The sequence below is a fragment of the Vigna unguiculata genome, chromosome 3 (assembly GCF_037176805.1).
Source record: "Vigna unguiculata cultivar grain cowpea cultivar isolate G323 ecotype 2 chromosome 3, ASM3717680v1, whole genome shotgun sequence".
Taxonomy (NCBI): domain Eukaryota; kingdom Viridiplantae; phylum Streptophyta; class Magnoliopsida; order Fabales; family Fabaceae; genus Vigna; species Vigna unguiculata.
The window spans coordinates 37,424,101-37,443,389 of NC_140794.1; the positions used below are offsets into that span (position 1 = coordinate 37,424,101).

The following is a 19,289-nucleotide window of genomic DNA, read 5'->3' on the forward strand; positions in this document are numbered from 1 at the left end:
TTTTTAAATTTTTGATATAAAAATTATATATATTTTCTTTTTTAGTATCAATATTAATAAAATTATATAATTGTACAAATATTAAATAATAATTAGATAAATATTAAATAATTATAAAAAAATAAATAATCAGATATATTATAAAAAATATTAATATTAAACGAAAGAAAAATCAATATACATTTTTTTATTATTAATTTAAAACAATGAGTATTGAAACGAATACATATTTATTTATGTTAACTATTATACTCAATTTTAAAGTTAAATATTTCTTATATATTCTATGTCAATTAATATAAATATTTTCGACAGATTCATCATTCTTATTACATTTATTTGGTTTTATGTAAAATCATTCTAAACATTTGTTAAGCAAACATAGTAGAAAATATTATTGAGTGTTGATTCCTTGATATTCATTTTTATGACAAGAAGTGAATGTGTTATTTCATAAGAGAGAAAAAAAAAAGATCTTTTAACCTTCTGTTCATTTCTAATTTTGTTACCAGACGTATTGTAATCCTTTCTTTTTGTTCATTCTTCTTTTTTAATTTTTTTTTGCAGTCTTTTATTATAATTGAACTTTTTAAATTATTGCCGAATACTTGTAAGTTTATTTTTCTTTCAGTAGTTGCACATTTAATTGAATGAGATGTAATATTTTTCCTTTAAAATAAGGTTGAATTCACCCACTAATACCATTATATTTTATTAATTGTGATTAAGGAGTTTAATGCTTAATAATAGAAAGATATGGTGGCTGATTGCTACCTTTTCTAGTTTTCTAGGATTTGACTAGGCAGAGGAGATAATGTCATCAATCTGAGACATGCAATTATGCATTGAACTAATTGAAGTGCTCTTTCCAACACACATCTCATCTTCTCATAAATGCAACTTTTTTTTTTATCTGACATATAGCGCAGTTTGATATGTTTTTTCAATGTAGTTTATGTTTACCACCATACCACACTTTTTTTTTTCACATTTAATTCGAACCTGGTTTGTCCTTTAGTCAAAATTTAGTTATTGAAAAACGGGATTCTGGGCTTGAATTTATATTTTTTTTTTGTTTTACGATTTTAATAAGAATAGAAGGTGGAAAAAGAAATTTTAAAAAAATAAGAAAATGTAAAATAAAGTTAAGTAATGTAATGATAATTTGTAATTGTTGTAATATTTTGAGAAAATAAATTAGGAAAATGTATAAGTATATAATTTGTAAAGATTTTAGAAGACGACGTTGTAAGAAGTGATAATGATTTAAAAATAATGAGATTCGATTATTTTAATATTAAAAGGTTTTATTATAAGGAAAATGATACTCTAACCTGGTTTTTTTTACTTGGTTTTTACCCGCCTACGTGGCACTGACACGTGGAAAAAAAAAATAATTGTTTTCGAAAATAGAAACTGAATGGACGAGGTGACGGTTCTGACGGTTTCTGAGACAACTGCGGAAGAAAGGGCAACGTCCTGCGGTGCGCTTGCGTGTGAGGAGACAACATGCGCTATCCATCTCAGTTACCCAAAGTTTTCATTTTTTTCACTGAACCCTTGAAGCAACTCTTAACCCTTATTTTTTCGTACCAAGCGGCACCTTCAGTGTTGATCAAGCGGTGATATCTTCACTAAACCGACCCTGAATGCTGTACAAAAATTCGAAGTTGGTAGCGAAAGCAGCACGAAAAGAAAACACCACCAGCGGAAGAAGAGGTAGAACGAGGAGGGTTGGTGCAAAAATTTAATTCGTCGACATTGTTGTGTTGTTCGTGTGCCTGCTCATAGGTGGAGGAAGGAACCCCTAAAAAAAATCCGAACTTGGCAAGGGAAGAAGTGGTAGAATAAGGTTGACGTCCGCGGTTCGTTTTTAAGGTTGTGTTTTCTTTTTGCCCAAACCATTCGCGTTCGTGCATTATTTCGTTAAATGAGTGTTATATTGTGAATCTAGGGTTGTGAGGAATAATTTTGCGTGTCCAAAACTGACGGTTGTGTTTTTGTTATGAATGCAGACTATTGACTCGGAAGGTGGAACAATACATAATTTGTTTCGTCGGTGTTCGTTTGTTCGTTTTGGTCCCGTTGCATTTATTTAGGTATATCGGTACTTGTTTTATTGTTGGTTGGTTGTGTCTTGTAATGGTTGATTTAATTCGACGCATTTGTTGTTGAAGTGAAGATTAATTGGAGGTGTGTTGTAATGTTTTGATTTGATACCTTTCATTAGTTTCGTTCTTATTTTTTTTTTTACAAGACATGAGTGAAGATAGTGGTCCAAGTAATCATAACAATGGTAGTGATGATAGTGAAGGGAGTGAAGGTGGTGATGTGGGAGAGTTCAGTGATAGTACTGAGGTAAGTTGTTCAGATATAGCAATGGTAACAATGTTTATTCATATTGATTTGAAAGAATATGTTGTTAATTGTGGTCTTATGTTGTTTTTATTTTGCAGATTATGTTCAGGCATTCTTGTAGGACCACATATTTATCGTTATTGAATAAGAACTTAAGTGAGGACCAAAAGCTTTGTATTCAAAGAACACCATTTTGGTGGTTCACTTTGTTGAATGATTCTGTTAAGATAAGTAGAAATGTTCTTGGTGTTTTGTGCAATTTGTGGGTAGAAAGAAGATGTGGTTTTTTATTTAACTCTATAATTGTGCCATTTAAGTTATTAGATGTTTGTTTAGGCTTAGGATTGAGGATTGTCGGAGATGTAGTGGATTTGGATGAAGTCGTTATTGAAAGTGTATGTAGGAACATTTTTAGTCAGAAGAAGGTTACTGTTGGGGTGATATATAACTATCTTTTGAACCACTCGGAATGTGTTGGAGTAGATGATTTTTGCAGGTTATACATCTTCATAGGCATATCCGAGTTTTTTTTGCCTAATAGAAATGCAACCGTATTCCCCATACTGTTCAAGATTGTTGATGACTTGAAAAGTTTATGCCAATATAACTGGGGTCGTGTAGTTTACGAGTACCTGGTTGGGAGTTTGTGTAATGCTTCATTGGTTTTGAAGATGAAAAGACATAGGAAACACTTTCATGTTGTGGGTTGTGTTTATTTATTACAGGTAAATTCTATTTACTTACATTTGCTTTAATTGTGGACTTTCAGCTTTGGTGTTTTGATCACTTTCTATTTGTGAAGAGAAAGGGTGCAGGCGGTGGCAATGAATTTCCAAGGTTGTTGCGTAGGATGAATATTAAAGTGGGTGACGGTGCTTTAAAGAGTAGTTTGGAGAAGAATGTGGTAAGTGATTTGGGTTTGATTTAGTTAGATTGTTGTTTGTTGTGTGAATGCACCTCTTTTTAGTTTAAATATTCTTAATTTATTTCACAGATAGTTGTTGATCTTTGTGTGTCAAAGCAAGAACTTCTTCATGCAGTAGTTAGAGAAGCGTATGAAGTGTTTGGTCATGAAGTTGGTCGAAGTAACAGACAAACTGAAGGAGTAGATTTAGGAACAAGGAAGGTTGAAGTTGAGGTTCTAATTGAAAGGCAAGAACGTGAAATAGGTGAACTTCGCCAATCTTTATCCCTTTTAGAAGGAGTTTTTCATGAGAGGAAGACGGAAAGAACCAAGGAGTGCGATTCTGTTACTCCTTCTACCAATGTTCACAACGAAAGAGGTAAAACATTTGAAGACCAATTTTATAGCCAAGGTGGACATCAATCACATGAAGCATGGAGCCCATTGCAGACTACTGTTAAGCGCAATGTTGGTGTCAAAGTCGGAGAAGTTAATGTGGACACCCCAGATGGAAGTGATGAAGAGTTGTCAAAACATGTGAGCCGTGTAGAGGAACCAAATCCACCACAAAGTAATATGTATGACAGAATGAAGCTTCATCGGCAGGTACGGATTAAAAGTCGCGCACTACGTACCCCTTACATTGGGAATGCCCCTAAAAAATCTGGTTCGCAAAAATTTTGTTGTTGTGACATACATGAAGCTTTATTTTTGGTATGATGGGTGAAAGCATTGATCATTTCTTGTTTCACGCGGAAGTCAAAGTTAACATAATTATTTTGTACCACAGATGTTAAGAAAGGTTGCTGGTTTTTTTGCATGCTTAAGACAATTACTGGAATTAGTGTTTGCGGGAAGCATATATGTGTGATATATTTTTTGAATGAATGTAGTTCAAAAATTGTGTATGAAAAAGACATATATTTTGACAAAAAAAGGTTGTTGCTCTTAATACCTTATGTTTGACTAATAAGTTATCCTTGAATTGTAAGTGAATTAGCTGTTCTAATATTGTGATTTGTGTAACAATATGATATTGTTGTCAATTAGGTGTTGTAATAGTCAAAAAAAAGTTGTGAACAATTTCGACTGTAATCTCAGTGATTTCAAAATCAAAGAACTTGGTACAAAAATTATTACGTAGAAAGACATATATTGTATAAAAAAAGGTTGTTAATGTTTGGTTATTTTTATTAAGAAATCTTGGTGTAGTTATATTATGACTTGGTCGAAAAATGTTGGAGTTTGTATAAGCATATTTCCTTTGTGGTCAATAACATGTTTCAATAGCCAAAAAGTTATTGCGAACCATTTTCCTCCTTATCTCATCCTTTACGAAAATCATTGCACTTGGTACAAAAAAAATGAAGTAGAGAGTCATATATTGTATCATAAGAAGCCATTTACTGTTAGGTGGTTATGTTTAATAAATGATGGTCCAAAATTCTTGTGGTTTGCATAACCATATTTCTTTTGTGGTCAATAACATCTATCAGTACCCAAATTGTTTTTTGCGAACCATCTTCCCTGTAATATCTTACTCCTCGAACGCACTATACTTGGTACAAAAACAATGAAGTAAAAGCACATATACTGTATCATAAAAAGGCGGTTACTGCAAAATTTTGCGAAACATTTTCCTTGTAATATCAGACTTTTCCAAGGCACTTTAACTGGTACCAAAAGAATGATGTAGAAACTCATATATTGTATCATAAAAAGGCAGTTACTGCAAAATTGTGGCAACCATCTTCCTTGTAATATCTTAGTTTTGGAACGCACTATACTTGGTACAAAGACAATGAAGTAAAAGCACATATATCGTATCATAAAAAGTCAGTTACTTCAAAATTTTGCGATCCATTTTTCCTGTAATATGACTTTTCGGAGGCACTTTAAATGGTACCAAAAGAATGATGTAAAAACACATATATTGTATCATAAAAAAGCAGTTACTGCAAAATTGTGGCAACTATCTTCCCTTTGATATCTTACTTTTGGAAAGCACTACACCTGGTACAAAAATAATGTAGTAAAAGCACATATATTGTATCATAAAAAGTAGTTACTGCAAAATTGTGGCAACCATCTTCCCTCTGATATCTTACTTTTCGAAAGCACTATACCTGGTACAAAAGTAATGTAGTAAAAACACATATATTGTATCATAAAAAGGCAGTTACTGTAAAACTTTGCGAATCATCTTCCGTGTAATATGACTTTTCGAATGCACTGTACTTGGTATAAAAAGAATGAAGTATAAACACATATATATTGTATGATACAAAGGCATTTAATTATCATTTTTGCCAACCATTTTCCGTGTAATACCAGTCTTTTCCAATGCACTGTACTTGGTACAAAAAGAATTAAGTACAAACACATATATTGTATCATAAAAAGCCAATTACTGTTAGGTGCTTCTGCTTAACAAATGATTGCCCAAATTAATTGTGGTTTTTATAAGCATATTTTCTTTCTGGTCAATAACATATTTGCAATAGCCAATTAGTTTTTGGGAACCACTTTGCCTGTAATGTCAAACTTTTTGAACGCACTGTACTTGGTTCAAAATGTGTAACGAAAAATACATATATTGTATAACAAAAAGGCAGTTACTGGTACACCGACGCCCAAAAAGAATAGTTGTGGTATAATGTCATCGACAAACAAAGATTTGACAAAGACCTGTTGTTTGGCAATGTCATCATGTTTCCAACTGCCCAAAGCTCCCATCCACTCAAAAAATATGCATTGTGTTGTACGTTGTCCCTGCGAAATTTGAATACAATCATTATATTGTGGTGCGTTTAGATGGATCTAATTTGGACATTCAAAGTTATTTCACTACAACCAGCACCTTTTTCAGTTAGTTATATTGCAACTTGTTGTGCCACCGACTTTGTTTTGTACGCTCAAATTGAATGAAACATCACCGACTTATGCCACATTCAAGTCCTGCAAATTGGATTTTAATTTTCAGTTGTCGTTAACGAAAGTGTTTCCACCTTACTCCACATATAACGAAATCATACCCATTCTATATGACGATGTACATCTGGCGTGTCATTCCACACGTCGTTGTTAAGTGTTGCCTACAAAAAAACAAGTTATATTATGTAAATGCACCGCCAGTTAATTGTGATAATAACAAAGGATTAACTTACAGTGTTGTTGGTGCATATTTCAGTCATCTTTACTACCAACTTCTTTTTCTTTGAAAATTTTTCTACACTGAATTTCAACCTTAGAATACAAGGCCTTCCCTTTCGCTTTACTGCATTTGGGCTGCGGACATGGGATGGTTGACATGAATCCGGGGCTGGGAAGGAAGACGTCATCCTCGCGTCAACATTACGAGCATCACCGCACGGAGTGAACTCCATCGGGTTTCGGCCAGACCTCATTTGCTTAAATAACTATTCTGTTCCGGCATCAGATTCGCATGCAACATCGACAATCTGAAAAAATTCCTTGCACAATGCCCGGTACCTCTACATTGTTGGGTCCTTACTATGGGTGTTGTAAGCTGCTCTCATTGAAGTATATCTCCTTCGTATAAGTTTGCTCCACCGAGGAATGATATACTTCGTGAGTATTGTTGTTGCTTTCTCTTGGCCAAAGACGGTGAAACAGTGTCGGCAGACGATACCACGGAACTAAAAAAGATGGCATGAACATGTTATTGTGCCGGTTTTGGCATCATAATGGATAACATAATATTTGTTTGCAGATTTCCCATCCCATAATAATTCTTGCAGCACCACGTAGTTGCATCCCGATGGAGTAGCATCCACCATTTTGATTGCACAATTCATCTTCGTACGAAATTCCATTTGTATTTCTGCAAACTTCGAATGTGTGTAGGCTTGCTAATATTGTCGTTCAATAAAGGACTGGGTGGCACATGGGATTGTAGTGTTCAAAGAAGCAAAGTCCACCTCACATTCCTTTTCAGCTTTGTCATATAGCGCATTTTTGTACTGTACTACAAACTGCTGTAACATTGTTGTTGAATTGATAAATCCATCAAAGAAGACATTGAATCCCTCACTTCGTTGTGTAGTGGACATACCAGCCCAAAAATTTCCTTTCAGATAGCAAGGCACCCACCGTTTTCTCTCTTCGTATAGTGTGCCCAACCAGTCATTGTTATCCAAGTCGTGGTCATTCATTAATTGTTGCCACCCGATCTCAAATTGGTGCACATTGAGGGACTCGAAACCAATGTCTTCAACTTAGTTTTGATAGTTTTGTAATGATTATATCCTTGCAACTTTTCAGGGATCTTTTTCATTATATGTCATAAGCACCACCGATGACGAGTATTTAGAAAAACAATGTCAATTGCATTTTGCATGGCCCTGCACTGATCGGTTAGAATGCCATCAGGTGACTTATCTAACATACACTTACGCCAACAATTAAAAAGCCACATAAAGGTCGATGTATCTTCAGCTGACAACAACCCGCATCTTAATAATATAGACAAACCATGGTGATTGACTCCAACAAATGGTGCAAATGGCATATCATATTTGTTGGTTAGATATGTTGTGTCAAAGGAGACAACATCTCCAAATTCCTCGCATGCTGCCCTACTATGTGCGTCAGCCCAAAATACATTTGATATTCTATTGTTATCATCGAAGTCAATTTCAAAGTAGAAGTCATTGTTCATTTGTCTCATGTGAGAGAAGTGTGCCATCAATGCTTGGCCGTCTCCTTCCTTCCCTAGTGCCCTTCTTTGTCATCCGATATAATTTCTAACGTCACGCTCGACAAAAGGAAGGTTCTCAAATTCGCCAACATCATAAACCAGTGATTGGAAGCTTTTGTTAATGCGCACACCTGCTTCATCATTCATATCGAGTGTTTGCTTGACTTGCATGTTCAATTTTTTGTTGCCGCGAATTATTCTTGACTTCATAGAGCTTAGGTCATGATTGTGATCAAGTATGACATTCTTTATGTGCCACTGACCTCCCTTTTTAACTGCTGTTATCCTTGCACCACAATTCTTGATTTTTGTTGGTTGGCTTTTCAATTCCGGAGGGATGGTGGACACGTAGTTTCCTTCACGGCTACAGACCAATTTGACAAAGCATAATTCATTGTCTTCTCCTTTACTTGAACTTCTCACACGGACACCAAATCCACATCTTATGGCGTATTGCTTGTAAAACTCTTTAACCTTGTCGGTTGTTTCAAAAATCATTCCAACCATAGGAACCTCATTTAATTCATCTTCTTGGGTATGACAAGCAATAGAATCCGGTAATGTTTCCTGCTGGACTATATCGTTGTTCCATAAACTTATTTCATCAAGTGAAATGGGGTTCAGTATGTCGGATGTCGACATTTCGCTTACTTTGCTCTACATTATTAAAAATACAAGATTTGCATTTTTAGATAACAGAATATTAGTATCGTCCGAGGTTTAAATTCTTCTAGCAGAATAACAAACACATACAGAATTAAAAAAATGTTGGCCCTTAATCCCGTAGTTATATCGAGTTTTTTGTACAAATGAAGGAAATCAGGCCACCCACCCCACAAGAATCGTACGAAGACATAAAACCATGGTTGTACACAACTCCTTCGAGAGGTTTAGGTATCAAAAGCATATGGGATTTAAATTGGTGATTGCACAAAAACAGACAAATGTTATTGCTTTCATGCTTTCGTCTCTGCAAATGTATTTCCCTTCTTTATTATTGCAACTCCTAGAAACTTTGGAAAATATCAGTAAAGACATTGCATTGTGTTTATTACATGGTAATGAAAAACAGAAGTTTGCAATCCGACAACTTGGTGTAATTGAATGACATTGAATTTGTGTAATTAATGTGTACCAAACCTCGTAACCCCTTATGAACATTTGCGGTAATTGCCGGTGCATATTACCCCCTGCCATTCAATGCAATGAGGAGTTGGGACTGTTGTAGCGATCCGACTTTCCCTATTTAATGCTGGCCATTTGCGGAAACAATACACATTCACTCATGTTCAAAATACCTTTTTCCGCTTCAACTAAGGTTTGTTCACGTGATCAAGCACTGAGATGGCGGCCTCCGCAAGCAACCAACCGAGCAACTTTCTATGGACGTTCACCACACTACACATCGAAAATAGGGTAATGTTCTCTGTGCTTCCCCCTCCCACTAGTCTCGTATGTCATATTTTATGCCTTTTTTTTTGCTTCCATCTTTTTTCCCTTTTCAAAGACCGTGAATGGATGCTGCAGAATTTTGGCTATGTTGATAGGCATTTTGCTGTTGCATATGCCGATGAACTCAGTGACAAATGGATGTTAGTGGACAGCAATAGGCAACTACACAAGCTGAGGTACAACCAGGATCCACGTTCGCCGAGACTCACCAAAGGCTGGACCAAACTCAGGACTGCATTCAACATCCAAGGAAAACGTACATGTGCAACTTAGATATTTAGGTAGTAACCAATTTGAAATAATCGTCTTCACAGGAAATTGCTCTAATCTTAGCATGGAGCGTTACTTGCATCTTGCGACAACGGAGAACGACAACTACATCCACTACGTGAAGTTGACCAATGAGCAGACAACCGGGGATCATTTGGTAAGTTGGTCGTAAAACCTCACAGTTGCACTACATATTTTTAAGACAAATTGCATCTAATATTGGACATCGTTTTTTTCCAGGATCTGAACGGTGATATAACTGGGTTGATCCGTAATAAGAACATTCAGAACCTGATCCTTGTTGGGGAAAAAACTGTTGTAACCTGCAAAATTCTGAATTTAGAAACATCCTACGCGACAAGGATCCTTGATGGTTGGAAGGAATTTTGCACTGACCATGAACTGAAAGAGGGTGATCGAGTGTTGTTTGAGATGGAGATGGCATGAGATGATGAAGATGTTGAAGTTTTTGTTAATGACTGCATGTGTGATTTTTATCCATCATACAAGTCAATCATCATCGACAGTCCTTGAAGTATATGTTAGTTGGCAAAACTTTATTTTGTTATGAACTTATGAAATAGACGTAGCAGATGTCATGTTTTGAGGTTTAGTATGTTTCTTTTTTGTGTGTATGAAATGGGTCTTATTTTGGACATCTTACATCATGTACGACGATGAAGATAGTAAAACTACAAAAAAACAAGTGGTTTTCTTTGATTATATATTTGGGTTTTTACATTCAGTAATCTACACACGTCTAACATTGTAGGGAGCAAAAAATGGTTGCACCTACCACAAACACCACACTCAGTAACTGCGTTTTTATGCATAATGAAATGCGTGGTTATGGTATATTTTTTTCACAACTATCTTAAATTAACAATTAATTTATGACGCATAAATGTATAGATGAATTACTTCCATCCATGACGACAAGTGCATTGATATATTTAAATAAACAGGTTCAATACATTTCGATAAATGAACATATGAACATGTCATGTGATTTGTACAATAACTGAAACTAGTAACTGAGTTTTTCTTCACAAATAAGTGATTGGTTATGCTAATTTTTTTGTACAACCAATTTAAATCGACATCCTAGGTATGAGGCACTTTGCAAATGGTGTTAATGAATAACTTCCACCCATGACGATGTCCTCAAATTTTTTTGATGTGATATAGCCATCAACCTTAACTCCAAGGAATAAAAGCGCCATGTTGTCTTCAAATAATTGACTTTCTACATATCGTAAAATGCACGTATCATAAACCACTAAGTCTTCACAAAGTCATGTGATTTGTACAATAACTGAAACTACTAACTGAGTTTTTCTTCACAAATAAGTGATTGGTTATGCTAATTTTTTTGTACAACCAATTTAAATCGACATCCGAAGTATGAGGCACTTCGCAAATGGTGTTAATGAATAACTTCCACCCATGACGATGTCCTCAAATTTTTTTGATGTGGTATACCCATGAACCTTTATTCTTAACTCTGAAGAATAAAAGTGCCATGTTGTCTTCAAATAACTGACTTTCTACATATCGTGAAATGCACGCATGATAAACCACTTCATCTTCACAAAGTCATGTTATTTGTACAATAACTGAAACTACTAACTGAGTTTTTCTTCACAAATAAGTGATTGGTTATGCTAATTTTTTTGTACAACCAATTTAAATCGACATTCGAGGTATGAGGCCCTTCGCAAATGGTGTTAATGAATAAATTTCACCCATGACGATGTCCTCAAATTCTTTTGATGTGGTATAGCCATCAACCTTAACTCCAGGGAATAAAAGTGCCATGTCGACTACAAATAACTGACCTCTCAAAAGCCCAAATTTAAAAATAACAAATGTTACATCATTTATATCAAAACACTAAACACAAAAAATATAAAACAGATCTAAAGATTCAAAGAGAATAAAATTTAGTGTACCTGCAAAACCACAACTGACCCTGGCAACGTGATGTTGTGGTCATTTTTTTTCTGGCTATGAACCCCATATGCACGACTTAATGAGTTAACCAAAAAACTGTGCACTGCACTCCCCCAATTGAACTTAACCAAACTATCAATATCATCTAATATTCTAAAAGGCATATTGCAAATAACTTTTGAATTCCTAGGAAAATACAAGACGGCAAAGCACAACAATATATACAGACAACAAACATTATCTACATCATCATGCTCGGTTCCTATTACACTCCTAATCATGTTTGTTATCCCTTTAATACAAATTCTTTGACCACAAAAGAGTGAACCAACTAACCCACATCCATATGCATCAAATTGTACTTCTTCACCAACTACACCTAACCCCAGACTAAAACAAAAATCAACAACAGATAAAGGTACAAGATGCTTCCATATGTGAAAGGATTGTTCATCGTCATCCCATCGCTGAAGTAGCTCAACTAGTAGAGGAATGCATATATCTAGAGACCTCTCTAACTCTAGACACCATTTGAAAGGGGTGACTCCTATACGTCTCTAGTGTCCATCAGTCAACACATTGTTTATCTCCACAATGTGCTTTGTATCCACAAAATTTATCAGCCGGACCTTCCATTCAATTTTAACAATTTAACTAATGCTCAACAATGAAATTGTGATGCACAATATAACAATTAACAGCACTAACCCTGTCTTTTTCATCAACGTCTGGTTTTTTCCCATCTTTTTTCCCCTTTCGAGCCATGCTGCAAAAACAACCTACACAAAATCAAATCAATACACACCAATTAAAAAACCTACAACGATATTCAAAAACAAGCATTACTTTCACTTACACAGAAAAACCTACACAAATCAAAAATTCGCCTTTCCTCTCGTTAAACGGCGCCGACAACTATTAAAAAAATTCACTCAACGAACACAAACTCTTTTATTATCATAATACCCACACGAGCAAAAGAAATATAAATCACAACTTCACCCTGTTATACAATGCAGTAAGAATGTAATGCAGGAACGCGAAGGGTTTGAGCGTAAAGAAAACACAATCTTAAAAACGAACCGCGAACGTCCTCGTTCTACCACTTCTTCCCTTCCCAAGTTCGGGTTTTTTTAGGGGTTCCTTCTTCCACCAATGACCAGGTGCACGAACAACACAACAAAGGTATACGAATAAAATTTGGAAAACCAAGCCTCCTCGTTCTACCACTTCTTCCGCTTCCCAAGTTCCTTTCCCTCTCCTTCTGCTAACAACTTCGCATTTTGTACAACATTTAGGGTCGGTTGGTTGAGTGAAAATATCACCGCTTGTACAAAAACTGAAGGCACCGCACCGCTTCTTTGCTTCGAGTGGGTTCAGACCTGGTTCGCGCGTTTAGTGAAAAAAGCGTTCAGTGAAAAAAAGTGAAAAAAATGAAAACTTTGGGTAACTGAGATGGATAGCGCGTGTTGTCTCCTCACGCGCAAGCGCACCGTAGGACGTTGCCCTTTCTTCCGCAGTTGTCTCAGAAACCGTCAAAACCGTCACCTCGTCCCTTCAGTTTCTATTTTCGAAAACAATTACTTTTTTTCCACGTGTCAGTGCCACGTAGGCGGGTAAAAACCAGGTAAAAAAAACCAGGTTAGAGTATCATTTTCCTTAGTATAAATAGAATTGTTATAAACGAGTTTTATTATTTTAAAATACATTATGTCTCTAGAAACAACTTTTTTAGAGTTGTCTGATTTCTCTCTAAGAGTTCTTCCTCTATGACCGTCTGATTGAAGAACTGAGATTTTTTAGAGACTGTATTAATATATTTTGTACCCTGAATTTTTTTTTTGAACAAACATCCTACTTTATTAGTTTTAAACTGTTAAAATTAGAATGTTACATAATTAAATGATTTTAAGTTAATAACTATTTTGACATTGAAATTAGGAAAATTAAATTGAATTTATAGATTAATAACTGTATGTAAAATTAAGAAAAGTAAATTAAAATTTATAGGTGATTAAAATTAAAGTTAAGAAAATAAAGAAAAAAATAATCCATGAAGAAATCTGTTGTTTATTAAAATAAGTTATTAATAGATTTATAGTAAAATAAAAAGGATTTGATTTAAGATGTTTGAAATGAAGTTAAATTTTAAAAATTTATTTAATTGTTTAAATGTAAAGATATAATTTTTAATTATTTATTGTTATTGTACTTAATGATTTGACGTGAAGAATGAGATTATTTGTATTTGATTATGTAATTAAATTATTTTAGTGGTTGTAGGTATGTATATATTACTAATAGAAGGTAACTTAATACAAAGAAAAAAAATTAGAATTTGAAGAAATTAAAATATTTTTAGACTAATTGAAAATAAAATTAAAAACGAGAAGAAAATAGTTAACAATTCCTGGAAAAAAAAAATATTCTGACACTAACATAAAAAATCTTTATAACGTTTGTTATTTTCGACTTTTGACGTCTGCAAAAATACAGACGTCATATATGGTGACGTTAAAATTAACGTCTGAAAAAAAATTGACGTTAGCTAACGTCGAAAAATAAGAGCCTGAGTCCCTTTACGTAAGTTCGAACCCGACCCGACGTTCAACTCGCGCCAACAAGAGGGAAAAAACTATTGAGATTGACGTCTGTTCATGCACTGACAGACGTCAATTTCAACAGTTTTTTTTTTCAATTTTCGTTGTATTTACATATTCCCACACTTGAAAAACAGAAAATTCCCATAACAGAGTTCATATTATATTCTAGCTACATGGTAATTTTAACTCATAATTATAAAATTGTATAAACTTTTATAATTACCACAAAACTAAAAATTTCATCAAGAAATTGTTCTACAAAGTTTTTAAAATAAAATTCTAATGTTTTAGGGCCTAACTTCATTGTTCCAATAAATAAGCTGACCACTCTTGTCTTACTGTCTGGATAGTGTCATCCGATAGAGGTGATGAATTCTTGAAGCGCTGAAAAGATAATACAAATTCATTATGCATGAATATTATTGTTTAAAGTTTGATATGATTTATAATATCTTAAAGATATATACATATATTATTACCTCTATCCATTCATCTTTAACTACAGATCGAATGATTGTTCTTATCCAATACATGACACAATACCCACATTCCCATGAATCTTCTTGCTTGTTACATTAAAGATGACAAAGAAAATAATCACATATCAAGTTCATAAGTTGACATGTGAAAATAATAACTTAGTAAATGAATGAGTTACAACATTTGGGTATAATACTTTAATCTGTTGTGCTCTTTGCTACTTAAGTTCCCATAAGGATTCATACCATCTACAGCAAGTCCAAGTCTTAAGTTTCTTGACTCTGCACCAAAGTATGGAAATGTTTCATCAATCTTCTTCCATTGTGGAGAATCAACTGGGTGTCAAAGAAGATTATCACACTTTCTTCCATCAACGTGCCATTTCAGGTTCTTTGCATCTTCTTTAATGGAAAACCATTGTTTGACTCTAGGTATTATAGGCAGATACCACATCACTTTAGCAGGTGGACCATCTTTATCTTTATCACCACTTTCATCAATTTTCTTTTTAAATCGTAATAAACCACATGTTGGGCACACCTTCAGTGAAGCAAACTCGTCTCTGTATAGAACACAATCATTAGGGCATGCATGTATCTTTTGATATTCTAAACCCATTGGACATAAATTTTTTTGTGCCTCGTAATTACAGATAGGTAATGTGTTATTTTCTGGAAGCATCTCCTTTAGCAACTCCAACAATTCTGTGAAACTTTTACCGGTTCATCCATTCCTTGCTTTTAAACTGAACAATTTCAAAGTTGTTGACAATCGTGTAAAGTTAGCGCATCTTGGGTACAACTCTTCCTCTGAATCAAACTTAAGAGAATTAAATAAATGAGCTTTTTCAAAATTTTCTTCCCCAACATCATGTACCATGTCTTCTAAATAATCATTCATTCATTAGTCTACATAATGTATTCTTCGTGACGTCGTAGGCTTGTCTAATATTTCTTCATGCCAAGTCCAAAGTGTATAACTTCTCATTATACCAAAGATGAAAAGATGATCACGCATTGTGCCCAAGTCGTGACGTATTTGATTAAGACAACGAACACAAGGACAAAAATATGTCCCATTAACAGAGATTGTGTGTTCTTGAGCATATTGCAAAGAGTCAGAAACCCCCTTATCACACCCTTCACTGATGCGACGCTCATTCATCCAGCTTTAATCCATACTATTTTCGTAAAAAACTTCATCAATCTCAAATTTTTAATTCTCACAAGGTAAGACCCTACCCATTCAAAAAAAATATTTTTCATAATTTCCTAACACGTATACGAAGAAGTAAAACATTATAAATTTGACAAAATTTCAACAACATTTCGCTTTGGTCTTTGAAGTACATGAAATGAAAGAGATCAGTCATGATCACAATCAAGTATGCATCCAAAGAACAACACTAATTGACTCAATCGAAATTTTATCAAATTTATGCATAAACCTCAATGTACACGTTATAGCCAATTATGAAAAATAATTTTTTCAAACAGTCCGATCGAACAATTCAAGATCTAATACAAACAATTAAAAATTTAATCATTTGTACTCGATCTCAAACGGGAACTAAGGTTCGCTCAAAATTGTGAACTAAAATTATAATAAATCTTCACATATAAAATAACAATGCAATAATAATATTAAAAAATAAAAATAAAAATATTTTAACATGCAACAAATCTAATAATAAATATAAATTTTATTCCAAATTTATCAACTATCATAAAATTTCAAATAAAAAAAATAAGCCAAAAAATCAACAAAATACATTAAAATCATTTTAACATGCAATTGATCTTATAATAAATCTAAATTTTATTCCAAATATATCAAAAATCATAATTTTACTAATAAAAAAATAAGCCAAAAAATATACAAAATAAACACATACATGAATTAGAGGAAAATGAAAAACTAACCTCTTGTAACAAAAACAATGATGCAGATGGAGGAGGGTGGGCTACCAGCGAAAAAAAGGTTCACGGTGCAAAGAGGGAAAACCTTGCATTTATGTAAAATAGAGACCAAAACGAAATCCAATCGGTTCAAAATGCTTAAATCAGTGCACAAATCAAAACCCAACAAGATTCATGGTCGAAAATTCACCTGCGAAGGTCGTGCTGGTCGGCAGAAGGCGGCGGATTGCTCGCGGAGAAGAAAAATAGTGAGATTTTCGCGGCACTATGACTGAATTTATGAAGGGGGGACATTGGTTATGATACTAACTGACGTTAAGGGACGTCAGGCGCGTCAGTAACAAACGTTAAGGGACATCGGGAATTTTTTGGATAGACATCAAAATTGACGCTTTATTTACAAAAATGACACCGGTCATTTTTGACATCTATGTTCTCTTCAGCAGACGTTAACTGAGTGACATTATAGGCACTTTTGTGTTCATGTGAATTGATTTGACATAAATAAAAATGAAATTAAACAGATAAATTATCATATTTGTGCATATCTTTTACACCTTATTTTGTCAATATAGTTCCAAGACATCATATTCTTCGACAAGGGTTGGTAGGCGTTTTTTTGTTGTTTGGATGAACACTTCAATGTATTGTCAAGTGTCGAGATGTAGAATAGATAGGTCTAGATGTTGAATTGTTTCCAGCAGTTGATCATTTGTGTAACATCATTATCAAATTTGATTTCAAGTGTATCATGCACAAGGTGGATATTAACTACCTTTACTAGAGGATGATAGTTGATTTCAGCAACTCTTATACGGTTTCCATAATGTATTTTTTGGATCATTTTTTCATGTAGTTTATTAAACTTTCAATTGTGTCGAATTGACATGGTTGCAAGGTGTCTAATGAGAATGTGAGACTGTAACCGCATGGACCTTTCATGATGGTTTCCTTTTGAGAGGTCCTCTAAAATAAACATTCCTAGTGAACACGAGATGGGTTTGGGTTTGTGAAAGAGGTTGAGGGAGTTGAATTTAGAAAAGAAAGTATTTCTTTAGTAGACCTTGTTGATGAATATGTTAGTTGGAATTTGTAAAATTGTGCATACTTTTTTCCTTTAAGATGTTGAATGTGCAATTGTATAATATGCAAAATAGTTTTGGACTTTCACATTTGAACTACACACCATCTTCACATTCTATGATTTCCCCATTTGCAAATAAAGTTGCGAGATAGAAATTTGAATAGTTCTCTACCTCGTAGATATCAGAGTTTTTATGCCAAAATTTTCCATGTATTGATGTTTAGAGAGAGAAGGCATTGGTTGGGTTTATCAGTTAAAGTAACAGTATGATAACTTATGGTTGGATTGTGATGTATGATGTTGGTATTTATAGGAGAAGTATTTTAGAGTTGGTGAGATTGGTTTTTTGAAGTTGTTTGGCAAACTTACCAAATAAAGTTGAAAGTCTTTTCTTACTAACATGGTGCATGTGAAATTATTAATTGAAATACTGAGTCAGTTCTTCTTCTAATAAACATCACATTGAAGTGTACTAGAAGCTAATATCTATTTGATAGACTTACTCAATAAAGCTAAGAAGTCTTGTCTTCCTTGCGAGTAGAGTGCAAAGCTAAGAAGTCTTGTCTTCCTGGCAAGCAGAGTGCATTTAAAATTATTGATTGAAATAGTGAGTCAGTTCATCTCTCAATAAACATCACATTGAAGTGTACTAATAGCTAATATCTATTTGATAGACTTACTCAATAAAGCTAAGAAGTCTTGTCTTCCTAGCAAGCATAATGCATTTAAATTTTTTGATTGAAATAGTGAGCCGGTTCATCTCCCAATAAACATCACATTGAAGTGTACTAAAAGCTAATATTTGTTTGACATACTTACCCAATAAAGTTGAGAAATCTTGTATTCATGGCTTAATAAATATAAAATTATTGATTGAAACCCAGAGTCGGTCCACCTCCCAATACACATTAGATTAAAGTGGACTAAAAGTTAATATCTATTTGGCACGCTTACCCAATAAAATTGAGAAGTCTTGTTTTTCTAGTAGAGTGCATGTGAAATCTTTTATTCAATCTTCATTGGTGGTTGAGGTATTGGTGTCTATAGACCTTCGATAGGTTTCAAGGTCACCAAAAGTTTGATGGGAACATCATATGGAATTGCCACCATGTTGTTTACATCCTATATTAAAATTGAAACCTCTTTGTATATTGTTCTTAATAGTTTGTAATACCAGGTATTTTTAATAACTCTGCCATTTGTAGAACATGGTAGCGACTAATGAGTCGCTTCAACAGTTGCTGGTTCATATTTGTTGGGACAAAAAGAACACACAATTAATGCATGCTTCATAATTAAATGTTTATGAAGGTTAGTTCATAATAAAACTTGTTCATAAGTGTTTTGAAATAACTAAAATGTACTTCAAATTTATGTATTTGGAAAGGAAAAAAAATGCGTCCTTATTTTAAAATATGTTTTTTCTTTTCAGAAACGAGCAGTCCGAAATTCTTTTCTTCAAAATGTATAATTCTGAAAAAAAATTATATTTGGGATACCATAATTCCAGAAGTTCAAATACTTTAATATAACAATTAGTTTAAAG

At 33.9% G+C, this 19,289-nt stretch overlaps 1 protein-coding gene across 1 annotated transcript; it reads right to left on the reverse strand.

The window, feature by feature from the left end:
- Window positions 1–8,012: 8,012 nt before the first annotated feature.
- Window positions 8,013–8,624, reverse strand: LOC114175344 (protein FAR1-RELATED SEQUENCE 11-like). Its single transcript, XM_028060122.2, has one exon. It carries the CDS (start codon window positions 8,622–8,624, stop codon window positions 8,013–8,015), a length of 612 nt encoding a protein of 203 aa, XP_027915923.2.
- Between the last annotated feature and the right edge of the window lie 10,665 nt (window positions 8,625–19,289).